Below are 21,635 nucleotides of genomic sequence, written 5' to 3' on the forward strand. Positions count from 1 at the left end.
ATATGCAAAGGAGCTTCTGCTAGAATTTCAGCTCTGTTCCTGGGAAAATATGCTTGTGTCTCTGATGTGAACACTATGTATGTATCTTCCTTAGGAGTATGACTACAAGAAGTGCAGTTCACACCTTCTGTATTCCCGGATGTCATTCACACCTGTAGTAACCTTCTCTTTTTTAATGCTTTGGTAACCTTGTTTATCTCCCCTTGCAGAGCAAGACCAGTTGTGACAGTGGATGCTCGGCTTTTGCTGTCCCCAGTGACTGTAAATCCAGAAAACAAAACTTGTCAGCTTCCCAGCTCTATGACTTTAGTAGCTTGGTAAGTGGATGAGAGTAATGCATAGCACTGTTCACATAGGGTTTGATCCTACTGAAATATATGCATGCATAAAAGGCGGGACAGTTCCACTCCCTCTCGTTTCAGGGGTGTTTGCTTTGGGAGCAGGGAGATGAGGAAGTTGCATTTCCATTTACAAAATGTACAAGGGATCCATCCCACAGAATTCTTGCACATGCAGTTCATCCCAGTTACTTCATCAGGAAAGGCACATCTTTGTGTGTATAGAAGTACTTCTTCCATTGCAGTGCGTTGAAATGATATTTGCAAGTGATAATTACTGTGGCAAAAGGCTTCTTCCTATTACTCTTCCTTTGGACAGCCTTGTTTGCAGGATTGGCTTCTTGCCTTATGTTCTTGAACATCCACAGCTACTGTGGACAAAATAACCACTATTCAGTATATTCACACGTTGTTGAAAATCCATCAATTCTTCAGCCGAATCCCAGCAGGCTTAGACCACAGTTACTGTGTTTAGGATTACACTGATAGTTTATTAATGTCATTACAGAAATAAAATAGGAAATTTTTCTTTCAAGACTTGTCTAGATTGGACACCCCTCTCAACTGAACAGCCTTGATAAAGAATGTTCTTATGGATTATGCATAACTGTATAATGCAGAGGTGGCCAAACTTGCTTAACATAAGAGCCACATAGAATAAATGTCAGATGTTTGAGAGTCGCAAGACAGATAGACAGGAAGGAGGAAAATAGATGAAGGGGGGAGGTGGAGGTGGAAAGAAAGCAATTTTAACTTCAAATGCATTCTCCAAGCTGTCAGATGGCTTGGCGAAGTGATTTAAAGAGAGAAATGCCTTCTCCAAGCGAGCCAATGGGGTGGTGGGGGCTTCAAGAGCCGCACAATATGTGTGAAAGAGCCACATGTGGCTCCCGAGCTGCAGTTTGGCCATCCCTGGTATAGTGTATTTTTAACGTATAGGTTGTGTGGCCAACCTTGGCATCATTGGTTTTACAGTGACACTTTTATGTTGCTGCTTTATGCTGTAGGTGGGATCTTTATATGTTTCTGTTTTTAGAGAACTGAATTGTGTTTTTATATAGCTTAATTATACATTAGCTTAATTATAATTTATATAGCTTAATCATCTCTAACTATAAGCTGGTTTGGGTATCAGTTGAATGACAATTTGGGGTATACGTATTTTTAATAAGTAAAGTTTGAAGTAAATGTGGACGTGGGCTTAGATGTGAATAATATGGAGGACAGAACTGCATTGTGTATCTGCATAGGAGATCCTTAGAAACAGCAGAGTCCAGTGCTTGGAAGTTTTCAATGGTCAATAAACACTGCTCAGATATATGCAAATATACAGATAGTCTATGTCATCTTTGCAAAGTGCTCTGTAGTCTCCTTGTATAGTAAAAGACATGAAATGGATTAGACTGCAATCGAAGTCATCTGGAATTCTGGCGAGGATCAAGAAATGGATCCATCATAAACACTGCACTGAAGTCATCATTCTAATTTCTGCTTTATTCCTGGAAATTTGGGCCCAGAAGAGAAGTTGCTTGAATGTGAATTTTCTCACAGATACATAAAAGTGTGTGTGTTATATAGGTGTCATAGCAGATAGATTAGTTACATTTCTGTCCATTACATTATAAAATATACTTCCCTGAAGATTTTGTTCCTGCTATAAAAAATTTAATTCAGTCTCCCAAAATGATTGAAGAGCAGCTGTTGGTTTTCCATACCATAATTTTTCTCTGTAGTTGTTATAACCTTGTGTTATACATATGCAAACAATTATTAGGGAAACTCCAACAGACAAATATTTCCTCTGCCCCGTGGGATACATTTCTGTATCTCTTAACCAGCTGCGCAACTTGTGCAAAATGCCTGTTGATTGACATTTCAAAATAAAATGAATGAAAAGAGATCATCTTAAGCAGAAAGAGTTCAGGAAGTCTAAAGATTTGGATTACTGTACACTATGTAGTATTAGCAAAATATTGTTTTAACCATATGGGAAACCATTGTTGTTCTGTAGACAGAGAAGTTCCATAATACTTTAGTTAAATCCAAGTTCATAATAGCATATTAAAAGGTAAAATAAAAAAAGTACTGGGTGGGTGGAAAGATGCTTTTGTTTTTGTTATTGTTTTGTCTTTTTCTTGTTAATTATAACTCTATAAACATGCTTAAATTTTGTAAAAGTTTTCCATTTTGCTTTAGCATCTCAGCCTTTCAGCTATAAGTGGGCAGAAATTTCAACGCTATGGCCATTATTTCCACATATGGATTAGCAATACAATCCTCAACAGAATTACACTCTTCTAAATTCATTGAAGACAGTGGGCATAGAAGGCTGTAACTTTGTTTAGGATACCGTAGGGGTTGGGAGTATTGCCCAAACTGGACCTAAAGAGGGGAAATTAGCTTTTTAAAGGGTTCCAGAAAGGAATAACATGAGAACTTGTAGCCTACGTGGAAATAAAAAGGTAAAGATAGTCCCCTGTGCAAGCACCAGTCATTTCCGACTCTGGAGTGACATCGCATCACAACGTTTTCATGGCAGAATTTTTACAGGGTGATTTGCCATTGCCTTCCCCAGTCATCTACACTTCCCCCCCAGCAAGCTGGGTACTCATTTTACCGACCTCAGAAGGATGGAAGGCTGAGTCAACCTTGAGCCGGCTACCTGAACCTAGCTTCCGCTGGGATCAAACTCAGGTCTTGAGGAGACAGCTCAGACTGCAGTACTGCAGCTTTACCACTCTGCCCCATGGGGCTCGAAATAAATACCATGAAGGGAGAGAGTGAGAGAGTAATTGTAAACACAAATAGTTTTATTGTATACAAAATAAAATGACTAAAAAGGTGAAGAACCTACACTAAGCACCTGAGAACTGGTTCCCTGAGCAATCACACATGCTCACACACACCAGCAAGAGGGTGCACGTATGGAACATAGGAGGGAAGAAATTGGAAAGTTTTAGGGAAGAGATGTACATCCTTAAATCTAGGGTTTGATGTCTGGAGAAGTTCAAGGCCACAAGCAACAGGGCACTGAGGAAGAAAGGAGAGCCTGTGAAGCAGTTACAGTGGTGGTCAGGTAGTGAGAAACATGGGAACCAATCTTTCAGGAACATAATTACTCCAAGATATGAAGCTTGAATTTGACTGGCGAGTTTGAAGGTGACTGCTGTCAAAACCTGGTGATGATTAATATGAAATACATGACATTCCCAGGTGGGGCAATCGTTGGATGATTGTAGCATATTGACAGACAACTGGGAGTAAATAATGGGTTTCAGTCTTCTCTTGATATCCTGGGTGAATCAGACGTTAAGATTCCTTTGTGCAGGGTTTTTTTTTTGTAGCAGGAACTCCTTTGCATATTAGGCCACACACCCCTGATGTAGCTAATCCTCCAAGAGTTTACAGTAGGACCTGTACTAAGAGCCCTGTAAGCTTTTGGAGGGTTGGCTACATAAGAGGAGTATGGACTAATATGCAAAGGAGTTCCTGCTACAAAAAAAGCCCTGCCTTTGTGAATGATAAATATCAACAGGTTCCAATGTAAGTGAATAATAAGTGAAAAAACACCAGAATAACAATAACACTTTTATACAATATAGTGTATATGTAACCTACACTTATCAAAATACATGCATAGCAGTAGTCATCATTAGTAATTTATAAACCACTCCTGGAAACAGAAAGAGCCATTAACATGCATTGATCCAAGTTGTTGAATGTTGTACTGAGGCTCCAGGATAAAACACTGAGAGATAAAGGCTGACGAAGGTCTGAAACTATGAGAAATCCCGGGCTATGGTCTCTTACTCTCTCAGAGACAAGCTGTGCTGGAGATTTGAAAACTCCACCCAAGTTGCTGAACATAAGGGAGAACAGCAGGAAGGCAATTGTCTCTGAGGAACTGTACCGTATTATCTTCAAACAGCAGACAGTGTGGGGGAGCGAAAAGAACTCTTTTTCCAGCTTCGTTTGTATTATGAGCATTTGTGAATTTAGTATCAGGAGTGGTTTATAAATTACTAATGATGACTACTGCTGTGCATGTATTTTGATAAATGTAGGTTGCATATATACTATATTATGTAAAAATGTTATTGTTATTCTGCCTTTGTGAATAGCTGAATTGGATTATTGATACTTAAGAGTTGCCCAACTGTCTATAGCTAGAAATGGTTTACATAACCTATTATTATTGTTGTTGTTGTTGTTAATTTATTGCCCGCCCTCTCCAGAAGCGGACTTAGGGTGGCTAACAATCAGTTCAAAACTTCAAACAATAAATACAATTAAATAAATACAACAAAATTATACCTTGGTGAAGTATCCCTTGGGGCAAGGGATATGATTATAGTAGGCATGCTTTGGAGCTGGCAGACACCTCAGGGTATATCAGGATATTGAGTGATGTTCTTAGCACTGAAAGATTTTTGTTTGGTCTCGAGCGAGGTATGCCATGGAGTGGGGGGTGGGGTTTGCACTTAATTTTTAATTCCAGCACACCCTTACTCTGCTTTCCTGGGATTTTCCAATTGGCGGTTCTCAGGGGTCTTCATGAGACTCCCCAAGTCTCAGATCCCCTGGAATTAGCCTCTAAAAGTGGATGCCTGTTTTGAACTAAGTTCATATAAAAGGGAGGCCCTATTATCTAAGGGAATCTTGGCTGAGAAAGGGGTAGGTCCTTACAGGAGAGAGGGCATGGATATAAGAAAGCTTGGACCAGAGAAAATCTCTCACTGACAGTACAGATCCAGGATGTTTGATAGATGTTAGCTTTTACTGGCGTAAGATTTCTCTTCAAGAAATAACAGACCAAATAATATCCCCCATAAACACTTTCAGGTCAGAAATTGTGTGTGGGGGGGGGTGAGGCTGAAACCCCTTCACTACAGTTGCAATCTAAATTGGGCACTGTGCAAGGGGGAACAGAGAAGAAACCACAACTAATGTGTAACTGTTACATAGTACACAAAACAGGGACCCCAGATCCGAGCTGTGTTCTTCATATTTGGTGGATTGGTTCTCAGTGCATATGCACTGAATTTGCTCTTTTCAAACATATTCCCACATGAATGGTCTCAGTATCTTTTATACCTTGGTAGTATTAGAGGAAGAAAAGATGCTTCAAGGGGACAGAAAAATGAGACAGACTCTTGCTTTCACTATTCCAAGTCAAGTCTAGTTTAGAAGGAAAGGGTGTTGAATACATGTCTGTTTAAGCTCAGAATTATCAAGATCCCATATTGTTGTTGGCAATTTAAATATGTAATTTTGCTGTCCAGGATAGAGCAACAGACAAAAATTTGGTCTTAGGCTGAAATTTTTTAGGATTATTTTGGTAAGGAAGAAGGGTGAAGATATTTTACAATAAGGTACAATTACCTTCATCAAATTATACACGTACATCAGGTATGGACACACACTGTAGTTTGAATCTGAGTTTTGCTTTTCAAATATATATAAGCTCCCAAAAGGGATAGTTCCTCCACCATTATGTATTTTTAAGGATGGGAAAATACATGAAAAGTTCAAATAAATTTCATCATTTACATTTTATGCTTGGATATGAAAGGCCAGAACATTTTGTAAAAACTGGCCCTGATATCGATCTAGGAATACTGGGATTTGCTGTGGCTTCATGTAAGTTTTCAGGTGGTAACTTATAATGTATATATTGGGAAAAGCTGTAATTGAATTAGATCTCAAACCACAGCCATAGATTAATAATTAATATTTACTGATGTTCAAAAGCTTCCAGCATATGTAAATATTTTCACAGTGTGAAATATTGTATGCATAAAATATAACATATGTAATTAATATAACAAAATGTAAAGTTGAAAAATGTAAGGCTGCAGGGGGGAAATCCCAGAAAATTAATTGACTTACATTGTATAGATATGTGTGAAAATTCACCTGGTAAGCTTAAGGACTGTGGAGATGTTTTGATTTGCATTTTTAAAAATGTTGTTTGGGCAGCAGCTGCTGCCACAGCACAAGAATCTGCACTGTGTTTCTGAAAATAGATCCAAGTAATGGCGATTTCCAGTTTATAAACTTAGTCTCCATCTCTCTAACTAGCCTTTGTGCATATTTTTTTAGCAATCTCGTGAAGTATAGACCTTTTGCCAAAACATTCACATAAGCTTTGCACGTAAGATTATTATTGCAGACAAGATGACACGGATGTAGGATGGTGGTCCCCCTTCCTCATTGTTTCATATCTGCTGCTATTTCCTTCCCTTAATTGTTCTTGTGACTTACTGATTAATCCTATGTAAAGTGACATTTATGAATAGATCTGTATATTCAACGTATGAATTTGTCTTCACAACTATAAATTAATCTCCATGGTCTTAAAGCTCATTCCTCCTTAGTTGCTGTAACTTCTGTGCCAGGGCCAAACAAGCATAGCTGTTTGTTCCAGTTTTTCTGTCCTTCCTATGGAAGAGGAATGGATAAAAAAAAAATAGAAGAGGTGGATTTAAGCATGTGAGCCAAAGACTTTTGAGATAAGATATGTTCTAAGGAAGGAGTTTGAAGGAAGAGCAAGAAATGTTCTGGGGTGAAGGGTGAAATGGGACAGGCTTTGAGGTGATACAGGAAGTTAATTGGTTCATGGACAGGAATATAATAGGAGGGAAATGTGAAAGAAAAGCAAAGACCAAGGCTATGAAGTATTTTCAAAGGTAGGGGCAAAACAGTTGTGAGAAAAAATGAACGGTTGTGGAGAGAAAATGAAGTCATTCTAGGGATTTGGGGAGCATCATGTGACTCAAGTGAACAGTGAGGTGAATGATTTTGACAACAGAATTCTGGCTAGGCATGAAAAGGCTGAAGAGAGACAAGTGAAGGCCAGATAAAAGCCTGAGAACTGTTTGGAAAGTCGTTTTATGTGTTTTTTAATTCTCGGGTTCAGTTTTTAATGCCAGGTTTTAAATTTTTTAAATTCTTTTATTATTTTGTAATCTGCCTCAGATCACTGGAAGGGTGGCATAGAAATTCTCTAAATAAATAAATATAGACCAACAGGATTTCTAGCAGTGAAAATATATTTCACATCCATAGACAGGACAACTGTCTTTCTACATCAGACTCTCTAGTCCATTATTCTGTTCCCAACAATAGCCTAGTACAGGGGTCCTCAGCCTTTCTGAGCCTGCAGACACATTTGGAATTCTGACACAGTATGATAGGAGAGAATGGCTCCTGCAAGAAGCAAAGCCGGCTACAAAATGATTGCCTTAGTTTAACTTCAGAAACACATTTTTTATTCAGAACGTAAACTTTGGTGTGTTTCTAAGCACCATCAGAGGAGAGGATCTCTCGTCTGATGAAGTGTGCTTAGAGAGCACACCAAAGCTTACGTTCTGAATAAAACTTGGTTGGTCTTAAAGGCATGACTTGACTCCTGCTTTGTTCAACTGCTTCAGACCAACATGGCTGCTCACTTGGATCTATTTTCAGAAACACAGTGCAGATTCTTGTGCTGTGGCAGCAGCTGCTTCCCAAACAACATTTTTAAAAATCTGCACAGCCAATCAGAAGCCTAGCTGGGCAAAAGCCCTACCTGGCCTCATCTACTTCCTAATAACAGCAGACACCAGAAAAGGTGTCAGCTGGTGCCATGATGCTCACAAGCACCATCTTAGGCACCCCTGGCCTACCAGATGCATCAGAAAACCAGGGTATTGTCAGGATCTGTTACTTGGAAGGATGTTGCCCTTGAATGTGGGAGTTTTGTTCACAGCTAGTATAGTTAGTAGGTTTAGTTAGTAGTCAACAGACTGGTCATCCACTGATTTGTCTAATCTTTTTTTAAAACTATCTAAGGTAGTGGCTTCGACTGAGGCAGCTCTCTGGACACTTGAATCCTATTGGACTTAGCTAGACATGTCCCTGTAGTAGAGAGGGATGCCATGTTGTATTCCCTGAAGTCACAGTGATCAAAATCGGGGGGCAGTGACATTCTCTGTATGGAATGTGTTGAGTCTGGGAACCTAGGGAGATTGTAAGACTGAAGGCGCTGAGAGAGAACGCAATGAAAGCATTGCTAATTCTAGGGGTCTTTTCATTTGAGGGAACAGCACTTGCAAAATGGGCATCTGTTATAAATTACCTCAGAATATGCTGCACTGTTGTCATAAGCAGTACCCGTCTGAAGACAGTTCCTTCAACTTCCTTATGCCCTAGCATGGTTGAAAGAATGTCACTATATTGTATACATACCATGTACATATTTCTTCCCCTATTTCCTATGACATACAGTTTCATAAATGAAGATCTGTTCAATTATTCATCTCTTAGCAATTTCAAAGGAAATGGAAACAGGACTGAATTTGTGATTTCTCGGAGGGCCTGAAATAAACCTTCATAACAACCTTTGGAGTCTACGGGAAAGCCCTGCTTAATGATATGTGGCAAATTGTTTGCCCTGAAGGAAGATGTTGAATAAGGTCATGCACGATATATGAATCCCAGATGTGGCACATTTTCATTAAGGTTGTCGGAGGAAACCAATACTCAATTTTAATAAGATTAGAGGTTATTCCAGAGGTGATGTTGCCGGTTTTGAACTTATGATGTTTGTAGATATCTGTTGAATTGAAAAGGAATGACTAATGCAAGTGTTTTGGATATTTCCCAAAGAGCTGTCTAATACACATTTTGCAGTTTTGTAAAATAATAATAAGGGTGATGAAAGTATCTGGTAAACTGGAGCTCTTCACATGAGTTATAAATATTCTAACAATTATAATACGAACCTGAGATAATTATAATAAGTACCTGGGAATATCTCCCCCCCCCCTCCCCCAGTTTTTCATGTTTGGGCTTTTTCACTGCTGTCTTAGGGATGTTTAGTTTACATCTTTCAACAGTGAGCATGTAACTTTGTCTGTCGTCTTAAACAAGTCATCAGTGATGGATTTCCAGCGATTCTAGTTACCAGAAATTTATACTTCTTTAACAGGATAGACTTTGTTCTAATAATTTAACCATCCGTCTGTGGTTATTTTTTAAAGCCTCTGAGAGTAGACTGATTAAAAATTTATATTTTCATAATGCAAGGGAAAAATACTGTAGCTCAAGTGCTTTTCAATTTATCATTTTTAGATCTTTTGTCTTTTAAAAAGTTACTTGATTAGTGGGGCTTAATGGCCTGACAGAAGAAATTGCCTATATAAAATATTTAACTTAAATTCTGTTCATTTCTAACTGGGCATAAGATATAGCTGTATTAACGTCAAGGAGATTTATGCTAGTTTCATAGAAACAAGTGAAGGCCAAGCTTGTTCAAGGAAAGGAGAAAGTTAATAATAACAATATCAATAAGCATCAGGGCTTTTTTGTAGTAGGAACTTTGCATATTAGGCTACACCTTCCGATGTAACCAATCTTCCAAGAGCTTACAATAGGCCCTGAAGAAAAGCCCTGTAAGTTCTTGGAGGATTGGTTACATCAGGGGGGTGTAGCCTAATACGCAAAGAAGTTCCTGCTACCAAAAAAGGCCTGATAAGTATGTCTAATAAACATGGAAGTAGAGAGACGTTCATACATGCAACATTTCCATAGTCTTCTGTAGGAAAGGAAAAGGAGGAGCATTTTTGAATCCTTTCTTCATGACAGTTTGTCTGAGTATTCCCAGTTTCTTCAATGCATTAGAATAGGGGTTAGTAAGATAATTCCTCTGGGTGAATATCCAGCACCAGCCATGGCAATAGGAAAATAACAGCCTAGTTCAGGCTTTCAGTATTTAAATTCCTTTGGGTAAAGTCTTGGAAGACTTCTTCTCTAGCTGCTGGTTCCATTAAAATGTCATTGGTTCAGTGAACCTGGCACCTTGATGAAGGTGTTGAGCTAGCTAAGAGAATTTCTTAGATCCTTTTCAGAATTAGAGTTTCTAGGGCTTCCTCTGGAGAGGAATGACACTTAAACCAGTGGCATAGATTAGGAATGATTTCAAATTCTTGTATTTCCTATTCTGACCAGAAAACCAAACTTTCAATATAGCTGTGCTGTTGTGCAAAATCAAACCTAGGAGTTTTTATTTTTGCAGTTTTGTCGTCCCTCATACAAATTTTTTCTCATGAAGACCTGGGTACTCTGCCAATGGAAGGGATCTCCAGCAGAATGGGACTTCTTCATCTCTCCCACCCACTGCAATCCCAAATGGCCCTATCATGCTGTTCCTGGAAAGCAAGCCCCCCCCCCCCCCCAACAGCACAGAAGTCTGCGGCAGGAGAGGGAATCAGTGAAAATCCCTCCCCCCCTTCCATTACCAGATTTTTTTTGTGGGATCCAAGCCAATATGTACACATTTTTCAGTATTATTTGTGTGTCTATAATTCAGCAATGTACATCATTAATTTATGTGACATATATTGTATATATAAATGCCATTGTCTATCAAATACCATGCAACATTGATACAGAAAGAACATTTGCACAGCCCTGCTGTAAATGTGCCATGGTTCTCAGCACAGCGCCTTCTGTGGCAAGCAATAGAATTTTTTAAATCCATGTACATCATTTCATTATATGAATTGTTTTGTCTGTTCTTTCTCCTCTGTAGTTTTACTGTAACAGTCTGTATGGCTTTTGAAGGTCAAGGCATTTCGGATAAAATAGGTAAGACTTATTTTTATCATTCCATGACTTTATGTCAGGAAAAAGAACTGCTAGATCAAGCTGAACAAACTTGAATATGTATAACATGAAGCAGAATGGAGCAATTGATTGTTTTGTGATATTTATATGCCTGTCCTTTTCCTGAGCATCTTAGGATCTAGGGATAATAGCACTTTTTCATGTCTCATTTCTGGTTGTAAATTCTATGCATGCTTACTCAGGCATAAATTTCATTTATTTCAATAGCGCTTACTCCTGAGTATGTTTGTATAAAATCACAGCCTTTTTTCTTGTTGCTCCAACAGTTTGTATCAGTTTTACATATTCCACCTCTCTTTTCTGTTTTTCAGTTGAAATGATAGGCATAGGAACCAGTTTAGATTTACATTTGTCTCCCCATTTTGATCTGCTTCGTGTTGCATTTTGCTTCTGTTTTGTAGATTTGAAAGCTGAACTACAATTAGATTCATTAAAACCAAAAGGAGCTGTAAAACGGACACTCTTCTTCGACTACCATCAGTCACAGCTTATCTTTCCATTTACGATAGCCCAGCAGAAACAGCTCACTTGCAAGGACTTTGTAGTTTATCTCAGAGTAAGTTTTTTTTTGTCTTTGAGTAAAGAACACTACCTACAGTCTTTTCCAGTTCATAGTCAAGAAGGAGAATTAGATGGATCAAGGAGAAGAATTAGGCACCCTTTATGTTCTCAGTATGCAGTGAAGAAGCCTAGTAATGCCTCCTGTAATCTGAGTGTGAACTTCACAACCTGCCCAGAATACCCTGCAAAGAGTAAGGATTCTGTGACAGGCACATGGAATTTCCACAGGAGATGAAAAAAGAGATTCCTGACAGTATTAAGTGGGAAAGGGATCAAAACTCACAAGAAAGCACTTCCCCCATAAAAATGAGGGCAGTCAGGGCAGTTCTTCATACTGCAGCGCCTCCTTTTATCCTGTTCTGTTCCAAAGCTTTTCTATTCCCAGAAGACTTTTTGGAAGACACAGTGGGTTGCAGTGGTCAGGAGGTTTGCTAGATATGATCCACCCCAGTGTAAATTTGATACTAATACACCCCAGTGTAAGTTTGTTACTAAAACATCTTGTTGTGTGGATTTTGTGTAGATATATTGGAAGGGCCATGGCACTTTATCTTGGGCATCTTTTCAAAGTTTCATCTGAACTGCCTCATATTTATAGATGATTTTTACAATCTTTAGGGGGGCCATTAGAAGTCAACAGTTGCTTAAAATTGGTGTCTACTATTGACAAAAAGTAGACTTTTGATGCAAAAAACCAAGGTGTATCCACCCATCCATTGATTTAGCAGAGCAGGATTTTACCGTGTCTTCTCCTGCTGAGCATTGAGCTCCCCAAACATTTTGTTCTGGACTATCAGTGGACCCCCAAGAACAGTATAGGGGACAAAGTGAGGGTCTGCTGTGGGAGTCTGGAATTAGAAGAAATTTCTGCCTCTTCTTTCATAAACCAAAATTCTTTTTTGGTGAACTGTGTGATTGGATCTATACAAGGGAGTGTTATAGGTGACAGATGAGTGTTTTTCAAAGCAACTCCTTGGTTATGGAACAAATCAACACTATTGCCTCCACAGAGCCACATGTGTGCTCCTTCTTTGTGTGCCAGGCAGTGAAGAGTTTGTGGCAATTGGTCACTTTAGCGATACAGCCTCATGATAGTCTTCGGCTTTGAAGTAATTCTGAGCCTGTACCACTTAGCAAGTTCCATCCAAGTGTGGATCTGTGAAGGCAATGTGTCCTGGAAACTCAAGTAGAGGTGAGTGACTGGTTCTCTCTCCTCTTTTGAGATTTAATTGCTGTATTATTGGCCAAAAATCAGTATGTTAATGAAGTGCAGTCCCTACATTTTGAAGAGTTTTCCTATAATTTATTTCCCACAGGATGAAACAGAGTATCGAGATAAATTGTCTCCAATTGGCATTAGCTTGAACTACAGCTTGGATGAATCCCCTTTTTCCAATGGTTTCATTGTAAACCCAGTATTGAACTATTACCAGGAAAGCATCGTTGGAGAGAAAGTATGTGTCTCGCCTACGTATATGTTATGTATTGTAAACAACCAATGATGTTTATCATGCTGTGTGGCATCTTTTATAAGGTGCCTTTTCAGAGTCTCAACATTCCTTCAATTTGTGCTACAAGAGTTTAATTTCTTCATGATGGGAAGCTAATTGAACCAGATCTATCTAAATGTTTTGGATCTCTTCCAGGGTGCATTTTGTAAATGTTCTCATTCTCGGAGTCCAGCTAACTGTAACAGCATGTAAATCATGTTCCTCCTTGGAATGAAGGAAAGATGTACTCACTCTTTTTAATATGCAGAATTTAGATGGCATTACATAGACAAGCAGTCACACTATTCTTTGTACTGGCATAGGGATTTGGAAGAAACCAGTCCTTTGGGGGGGGGGGGTATTTTTAATGCCTGACAACAAACAAACAAAAAAGAAAGGAAAGGAAATGACTGGAATTCCTTTCAAACAGAACTCTAACATGAGTGATGCATGTTTTGGACAATGCAGGCTTACATTCTTGTGGATTGTGGAGAGGACAACTTATGCATTCCTGACTTGAAACTTTCCGCTACGCCGTAAGTTTGAACAAATAAACTTGTGTATTGCAGTTAATGGAATAAAGGTGTTCATTAAAAACTGCTCAGGGGGAAAAAAAGGACTGCCCCTGTGATAGGAAGGAGATCTTAACTATCACATGCTGAGATGAGCTTTTAAGTTTCTGTTCTACCTCTATGACCTTGAAGAATATATAGCTTCAAAGGTTTGTCACATTTGTGTTTTTTAAAATCACTTTTGCATATCTCCACTCAGCCTACTTTGCTTATTTCAGCAAAGAAGGGATTTAGATAGTATTCTCATGCTTGAACAGAAACACGTGTAAATTTGTTTTCCTCAAGGTTCTTTTTTCACAACCATGCCAAAAGGATATTATTAGTTAGGTGTTTTGGCAGAGAGTGAGCTGCCAAGGGGGATTTAAAATACATCTTTAGGCCACTTTCTGGAACAATTCAAATCACATGCCACAAATCCTAATCCCAAAATATTCCTTTTACCTTGTCTTCTGAGAAAGGTATACATGTATATTTCAAGGAAGAAATGTGCCCCCCCCCAGCACATGCACACATATTGAAACTTTGAGGAACCTTGTAAGCATCAAGTGGAGTTCATCTTACCTCCATCCCTGCCTGCTCTCCACAAAGGCTAAGGAGGAAATGATGGTCTCATTAGTAAAAAATCTTTCTCCCATTTTATTATCTGATCTTGTTACTGAAACAATTGTTAACTCTGCCTTACCTCTAGATCATGGTTGCAGGGACTACAGATCAGTGGGATTCTTCTCCCTTCCCCTCTTCCATTGGCCTATCATCAAAACATAGGAATAGTTACCAGTGTCAGGGGAAACTGTGCTAGATTAGATAGGACATGTATAAACTGGGGCTGATTCACCACAAACAGGTATAATATGAGTTGAAGCCAGGGTGAGTGAACATTGTGTTCATTAGATTTAGATACGCTGAAGTGGTCTTGTGAGCAGTTCAGTAAAAATCCACATAATGGCTTAATATGTATGTCCTTGTCCTTTTCAGTGAGATGTTGAATTTTGATCTTGATATTTGTCAGTATCTATTGAAAGGCATTTTTTTAGGACACTTTTTTCAGTGACAGGTATGGGTCAGGTCTTAACAGCCAACTCGTGGGATATATTTTACAGCTTCATGTGTCATTCCAGTGCCTGCAAAAGTGGGTAAACTGGTGACACAGAAATGATTCTTCATATTCTGGATCACAGTTTGTTCAGAAATAAACTAGATGACATTTATTACAAAACATGTATTCTTTTGACAGAGATAGAGATCGGATCATAATTGGGGAAGAAAACTGTGTTATGCTTTGGATAAATTCAAGAAATGATGGTGAAGGAGCTTATGAAGCTGAGCTGCACATAAAGATACCTCCAGAGGCAGATTACACTGGCGTTGAACGTAACAACAAGGTAATAAACACACTCGCACCAGTTCATTGGGGGGCGGGGAATATCCCTGTCCCTCATAACTGATGAAGTACTAATGAAGGGGCAGCAGAAGCCAACATGCATCAGTAGACAGTGATGGAGCTGCAGCACTGTGGAGGTGTGCAGCTACTGAGTGTCAACTGATCTCAGGATGTCCTGGCTTCAGTGGTGAGGGATGGAATACTCCCTGCAGACCACCATTGCATGCTGCTGCCTGTACCAGACATTTATTGGGTTATCATCTTGGTTTATTTTCCTATTGGAAGGTCTGTGACTTTGCCTGGATGAGGGAGGATGCCTCTGTGAGACTTTTCAGGAGATTTTAGGAGCATTTCTTCAAAGTGAATTAATATATAGATGATGTTAATCATCAAAGAAATTGTTTCTTCAAATAATACTTCTGTTTACTCAAAAGACTGATTGATTTATGTTCAGGTCTGCTCAGTACTTTTATTGGCATATGTTTCATTTATATTATTTAATGTCTCTCACTGTGACTCAAGGCAGATTACACTATTTAAACAAATGCAATCAATTGGAAGAGACATCTTGTAAGTAATGTTATACGATTAGGATTGGAGAAATCAGAAATAAAGCAAAGCATGATACTTTACACAATGCAGAAATGGGTATTATACAAGGAAAAAACAAATTTCTGAGGAACAAGACATAAAAGTTAATGCAAATGTTGTCCAGCAAGCCATGGGAGCTTGAACTGAAATGGAATTAGCTGATTTTATTTGAAAGGCTTTGGAAGCATAAGGAGCAGGATGTTTTTGGAAGAGCCAAGATGAAATTCTATCCCCTAAATACACAGACAATTCATGTGTTCACTGCTGGACAAGAAGAATATATCAACTCATCTAACTACAAAGCTTGCAAGTTGATACAGCATGAACTTTATCTTGGATGGTTCAAAGCATGACACCCAAAAAAGGAACCAAGGTGTGCCGAGTTAATTTCCTTTTTAGAAGCAAATATTTTTGCTATGTTGAAAATAACCTCCTGCTTCTCTTCAGCAAGACTGTTTTGCTGGTATAGAACCTGATGAAGGGGGAAAAAACCCTCATCTGACTAGAAAGGAACTGATGCTGTTCTTAGAAGCTGTATTTTAAATCAAACAAAGCTTTTAAACAATATCCTGACCCCTTCCTGGTAACTATATTTGGATGTTTTGATTTCTCCCTGATTTGAATGATTGAACCATGAAATGTTCATGTTATTAGAGGATAGATTACTAGAGGTGTTAAGGTATGTTCCATCTATTCATCTGTAGGTCTCCTTCTGATTTCTTGGTTTAAGTCTGTCTTTGGGTTAATGGTTGAGCTAAGGAATTGAACATATTGAACAATTTCGATTTCTTCGTCATCACCCTTGAAGTTGTGTAATTCCTCAGTAGTCATTACTTCTGTATTCTTGAGGTACTGCTGCAATCCTGTTTCAGCAATTTCTGCTTTAACCTTCATCAGTAGTCATTTGGTGAATAGAAAAAGAATAGTGGATTTTAGTATGGTAGACATACAAGGACCATCCACTACGAATGATTGTTAAAAGCAGTCCAAGGGAGTACAAAATGAATCGTACGCTGTCTTGTTGTCATGAACTTGCAAATTAGAATGGATGGACTGCAGATACCATATATATGATCTGAGATAAAAATCAACAAACCTGCCCCCAGGAATTTGTATCTCCAAGACTATTGGAGATTATTCCAGGTGAAAATTGGAAGGTAATTTGGGAAGCATATAAGAATCCTATGTTACTGCTCTAATCTTTTATTCTTACTCAAAATCCTTTATTCTTTAACTCAAAAGCTAGAGGTACAATCTGGACTCCATAGGGATCAATGTCCAGCTTCGACAGCACACATACTAAAATTGGAATAATACAGAGATGATTATCATGGCCCCTGTGCAACCTAAATGAAGTTAAACAAGCCTTAAATGTCTCCATAACAGTTAAACATGCCAGTTCCCTGAACATATCAGTATAAATTATTAATTGCAGCAAAGAATTAAATAAGCTCTCATTGTCTGCAAACAAAAAATGTTTTGTGAAGTTAACTAAAAATATGATATCAGCAAATCATACTGGGTGGTTTCTGGTTTTGTGCATTTAGCTTTATGTATTCCAGGGACATATCAAAGACTTAAATGTATCGCACAGACCTGCAGTTACTTATGCATACTATGGCTGTTGTATACCAGAGGAAAGTAGGGGTGTCATATGTAAAGCCCCAGGATGATATCAGGCTCTTAGAAGTTATTACCATCCTTTAAGTTATTGAAACAACTTCAGAGGTACCTCTGGGATCATTAGGATACAGCAAGACAAGTGTTTGATTGCAAAATTTATAACCTCTTTATTATCATTCCTATTTTGCATATTTAAAATATATAAGTTTCTGAGCTGCTATAACAAAATCTATTGGGTTTCAGAGTTGGAGTCCAGTAGCACCTTTAAGACCAACAAAGTTTTATTGAGGATGTAAGTTTTTGTGTGCATGCACACTTCATAAGACAAAAGTTTACATTCTCAGTAAAACTTTGTTAGTCTTAGAGGTGCAATTGGACTCCAAGTTTGTTCTGTTGCTTCAGACCAGCATGGCTGCCCACCTGGATATATTTGGTTTCAATATGGGTTTTATAGATGTAGCATTCATAGCTTAAATGTTAAATTCAAATGGAATTGAAATTTCCATTTGACAATTGGAGAGGAGTGACAAGTGGAGTGCCTCAAGGATCTGTCCTGGGACCTGTTTTGTTCAACATCATTATAAATGATTTGGATGAAGGAATAGAGGAAATGCTTATTAAATTTGCAGATTATACTAAATTGGGAGGGGTCGCAAACACAGTAGAAGACAGAAACAGGATACAGGATGACCATGACAGGCTGGAAAACTGGGCTATAACTAATAAAATTAATTTTAACAGGGATAAATGTAAAGTTCTGCATTTCAATAGGAAAAATCCAATGCATGGTTATAGGATGGGGGAGACTTGTCTTAGCAGTAGTATGTGCGAAAAGGATCTAGGGGTCTTAGTGGACCATACGCTGAACATGAATCAACAGTGTGATGTGGCTAAAAGGGCAAATGCAGTTTTGGGCTGTACCAACAGAAATATAGTGTCCAGATCACATGGCATCGCTTTACTCCAGTCTGGTAAGATCTCACCTTGAGTATTGTGTTCAGTTTTGGGCACCACATTTTAAGAAGGATATATACAAGCTGGAATGGGTCCAGAGGAGAGGAACAAAATGGTGAGAGGTCTGGAGATGAAGTCCTATATAGAAAGTTTGAAAGAACTGGGCATGTTTAGCCTGGAGAGGGGGCATGATCCCCCTGAGAGGTGATATGATCACCATCAAGTACTTGAAGGGCTGTCATATAGAGAATGGTGTGGAATTGTTTTCTGTGGCCCTGAAAGGAAGGACCAGAACCAATGGGTTGAAATTAAATCAAAAGAGTTTCCGGCTCAACATTAGGAAGAACTTCCTGACTGTTAGAGCAGTTCCTCAGTGGAACAGGCTTCCTCAGGAAGTGGTGGGCTCTCCTTCCTTGGAGGTTTTTAAACAGAGGCTGGATGGCCATCTGACAGCAATGAAGATTCTGTGAATTTAGGGGGAGGTATTTGTGAGTTTCCTGCATTGTGCAGGGGGTTGGACTAGATGATCCTGGAGGTCCCTTCCAACTCTATGATTCTGTTACTCTAATTTACTGTTATGTTCCCTGGTGGTGAATTTCCCCCTCCAAGCCACATAACTTTTTCACAGTTCTGTTCTATAAAACATGCATGTTAAGAACTTCATCATGATGCTTGGCAAACTTGCTTTGTGCAAACTTCCTGGATTACATGAGAAATCAAATCCTGATTGGACCACTTTGTTTCCTGGCAAAGTTCATCTAAAGCATAGTACCATGCTAAGAAGCTTGCACCTGTGCAGTAGATGCTTAAGCTGCAGGGCCACCTCCCTGAAACTTGCAGCAACCTTTGCCTAGAGCAAGAACTAATTCATCTTATTTACCTGACAAAAGGCAGTGTCTCCTGGAGTCGTTCTTAGGTCTTTAAATTTACTTACTTGTAAACACAACCTGGATTTACTTGCATTTCACCTGTGCAACTGGATGTGGTCTTTAAATTACAAGAGCAAAAAGAGAAGACCCAAAAAGATGGGGAGGGACGGTGGCTCAGTGGTAGAGCATCTGCTTGAGAAGCAGAAGGTCCCAGGTTCAATCCCTGGCATCTCCAAAAAAGGGTCCAGGCAAATAGGTGTGAAAAGCCTCAGCTTGAGACCCTGGAGAGCCGCTGCCAGTCTGAGAAGACAATACTGACTTTGATGGACCAAAGGTCTGATTCAGTATAAGGCAGCTTCATATGTTCATATGTTCATGAATTACGAACCTAGAAGGTTAAATGACTCCAAATCAAAGGGCCCAATATTTACATCAATTATATAAAAATACATGTATTTATTACAAAATATTAAAAAAAAACAATTACGGGCCCTAAAATAGCCTCAATTTGGACCAGATTAGGAAGGTACACAATTGACCTACCATTCAGGATATGTGTACTTGACTTAGGAAGAAAGTGATTTCAAATGAGGCCTCCTAAGCATATCTCTGCCTAAAGTCACAGATTTGATTAAAACACAATTCCAACTTGGTCCTATATTGATTAATTATTGTAATATTTTTGCAGTGTCTGAAGCCACTGTGTAATTATTACGCTTGACTACTGAAGAAGGCCATAAGGCCAAAACATGTTAGGGTCGCATAAGGTATTTGTTTGAGAGTACTGTATGATTTTAATCTAAATTGGGGCTATAATAGGACCTGTAATTTTAAAAAATATTTTGTAATAAATACATGTATTTGGTATAACTGATGTATACTTTATGTTCTATTTTCATGTCTTTAAATTGCCAGAATGGACAGAAGGCATTGCCATCTTTAAAGCATGCAGCTTTATTAATCCAAGAACTGGAGTAGGTTGTCAGTTTTCATTCACATTCCAGCCATTTCTACTTGAAACAAATGCTAATTGGTTAGGCTTTGCTACTGTTCAGAACTGTAAAATAAGCCATGTGTTACAATAAAAGAAAAGTATTGCTCCTCTGGTCTAATAAACCGCTGCTATAATGAAAATATACACAGGTGTCAATGGATTTACATATGAGATCAAAGGACCTGCCAAGAGAACATGTGCATTCCCACCCCCCTCCCGGCCTTTGCGAAGTCCTAATACAAATGCTAATTTTTGCATTCTGGTCATCCTTTGGATTGTGAGTCTAAAACTGAATTTCTTGATGAGAACAAAGATTCTGTTACTTCAGCACGCTGATTTTTAGACTGCGTTCTTAGGAACAGTGGGGTTCCCTGGGAAGTTATGAGATATTCTTCAGTGAGAAGATCAGAAACTGTGAAAAAGCTTTTCTAAAAGCCAATTCCCACCACTCTGGAGCTTCAAAGTAATTGTACAAATACAGCAAAGTGTTATAGAAGATGATGTTCTACCTTCACACAATGCCCAGTAGCTCTGGCAGGTAACTATGTAAACTCAGCAGGCCTTCTAGGATCCCCTGCCAGGAGATCTATAGCATATGTGTATGTTTGGGGACACTGGTACCCTGACTGTCTACAGAAGAGAAACACTAAATATAATAGAATATGATAAATAAAATACAATACAAAAAAAGACATGTTTGCAGGATATCCATTGATGTGTCTTTTTTCAAAGGTTCACTGAAGGTAGATGCTGTGGGCATACTCCTCTTTTCTGTATTGTTCTACTTTGTTCTGTTGTGGGTAACTATGTTGGTCTGATACAATAGAATGAAGTTTGAGCCCACTGGCCCATCTGGCATCAATGCTGATTCTGTGAACTTAGAGGGAGCTATTTGTGAATTCCCTGTATTATGCAGGGGGATGGACTAGATGACCCTTGAGGTCCCTTCCAACTCTATGATTCTATGAATCTGTTGCTTCAGACCAACATGGCTACCTACCTGAATCTCTCTTATATATGCCATTCATGAGACTGTGTTTCTTTTACTTAGGATCACAAAAGAGGAAAAGTAAAGAATGTTTTTGTTTTGTTTTTAGTCCATGTTATTTAACTCCTACTGTCTTGAAACTTCCTGTTCTTTCTCTCTGTTTCTTTTTATTTGTACAGATGATCTAACTAGAGGAAGGATGCCAGAGATAACACACAGAAAAGATCATCACTATCCATTCTTATGAAAGAAAAACAAGAGTATTGCCAAAGTACCAGAAATAGCTTGAGATATATAGTAGCTAAAACTTAGGGCAAAAAGCTGGGACACAGGGCTAGCATAGCTCTTCCCCTATTGCAACTCTTTGGCTTGATGTGAGAAAAATGCTTCAGTTTTTTTCTGGTAGATTCCACCATGAACATACATAAGGAGCAGTAGATTATGTTAAATAAGGAATAAGGCCTGTTGTGAGAATAAATACTACTGACTCTAGAAAGAGGCTCTGGGCAAGTGCCACAGCCTTGGGCACTTAGCATCATTTTGCTGTGGCATCATACCGTAATCACGATCATGCACATGCTGAAGCTCAGCATTCTGTAGTGTGCT

The 21,635-nt window shown here is 38.7% G+C and overlaps 1 protein-coding gene, 1 non-coding gene and 1 pseudogene across 3 annotated transcripts in view; all 3 read left to right on the top strand.

Moving 5' to 3' along the window:
• The window catches only part of ITGA8 (integrin subunit alpha 8), a 163,767-nt gene that overhangs the window by 72,956 nt on the left and 69,176 nt on the right, over nucleotides 1-21,635 (top strand). For both annotated transcript variants that reach the window (XM_060248426.1, XM_060248428.1), the window contains exons 15-20: nucleotides 210-317; nucleotides 10,912-10,967; nucleotides 11,408-11,562; nucleotides 12,884-13,021; nucleotides 13,526-13,593; nucleotides 14,864-15,011. In XM_060248426.1, the coding sequence (XP_060104409.1) occupies nucleotides 210-317; nucleotides 10,912-10,967; nucleotides 11,408-11,562; nucleotides 12,884-13,021; nucleotides 13,526-13,593; nucleotides 14,864-15,011 (673 nt within the window). The remainder of the gene's footprint in view (nucleotides 1-209; nucleotides 318-10,911; nucleotides 10,968-11,407; nucleotides 11,563-12,883; nucleotides 13,022-13,525; nucleotides 13,594-14,863; nucleotides 15,012-21,635) is intronic.
• Nucleotides 16,878-16,978, top strand: LOC132578694 (U6 spliceosomal RNA; annotated as a pseudogene).
• Nucleotides 19,216-19,282, top strand: TRNAL-GAG (transfer RNA leucine (anticodon GAG)). Its single transcript has one exon. It is a non-coding gene; the product is annotated as a tRNA-Leu (tRNA).

This window comes from Heteronotia binoei, chromosome 10, assembly GCF_032191835.1.
Source record: "Heteronotia binoei isolate CCM8104 ecotype False Entrance Well chromosome 10, APGP_CSIRO_Hbin_v1, whole genome shotgun sequence".
Classification (NCBI taxonomy): Eukaryota; Metazoa; Chordata; class Lepidosauria; order Squamata; family Gekkonidae; genus Heteronotia; species Heteronotia binoei.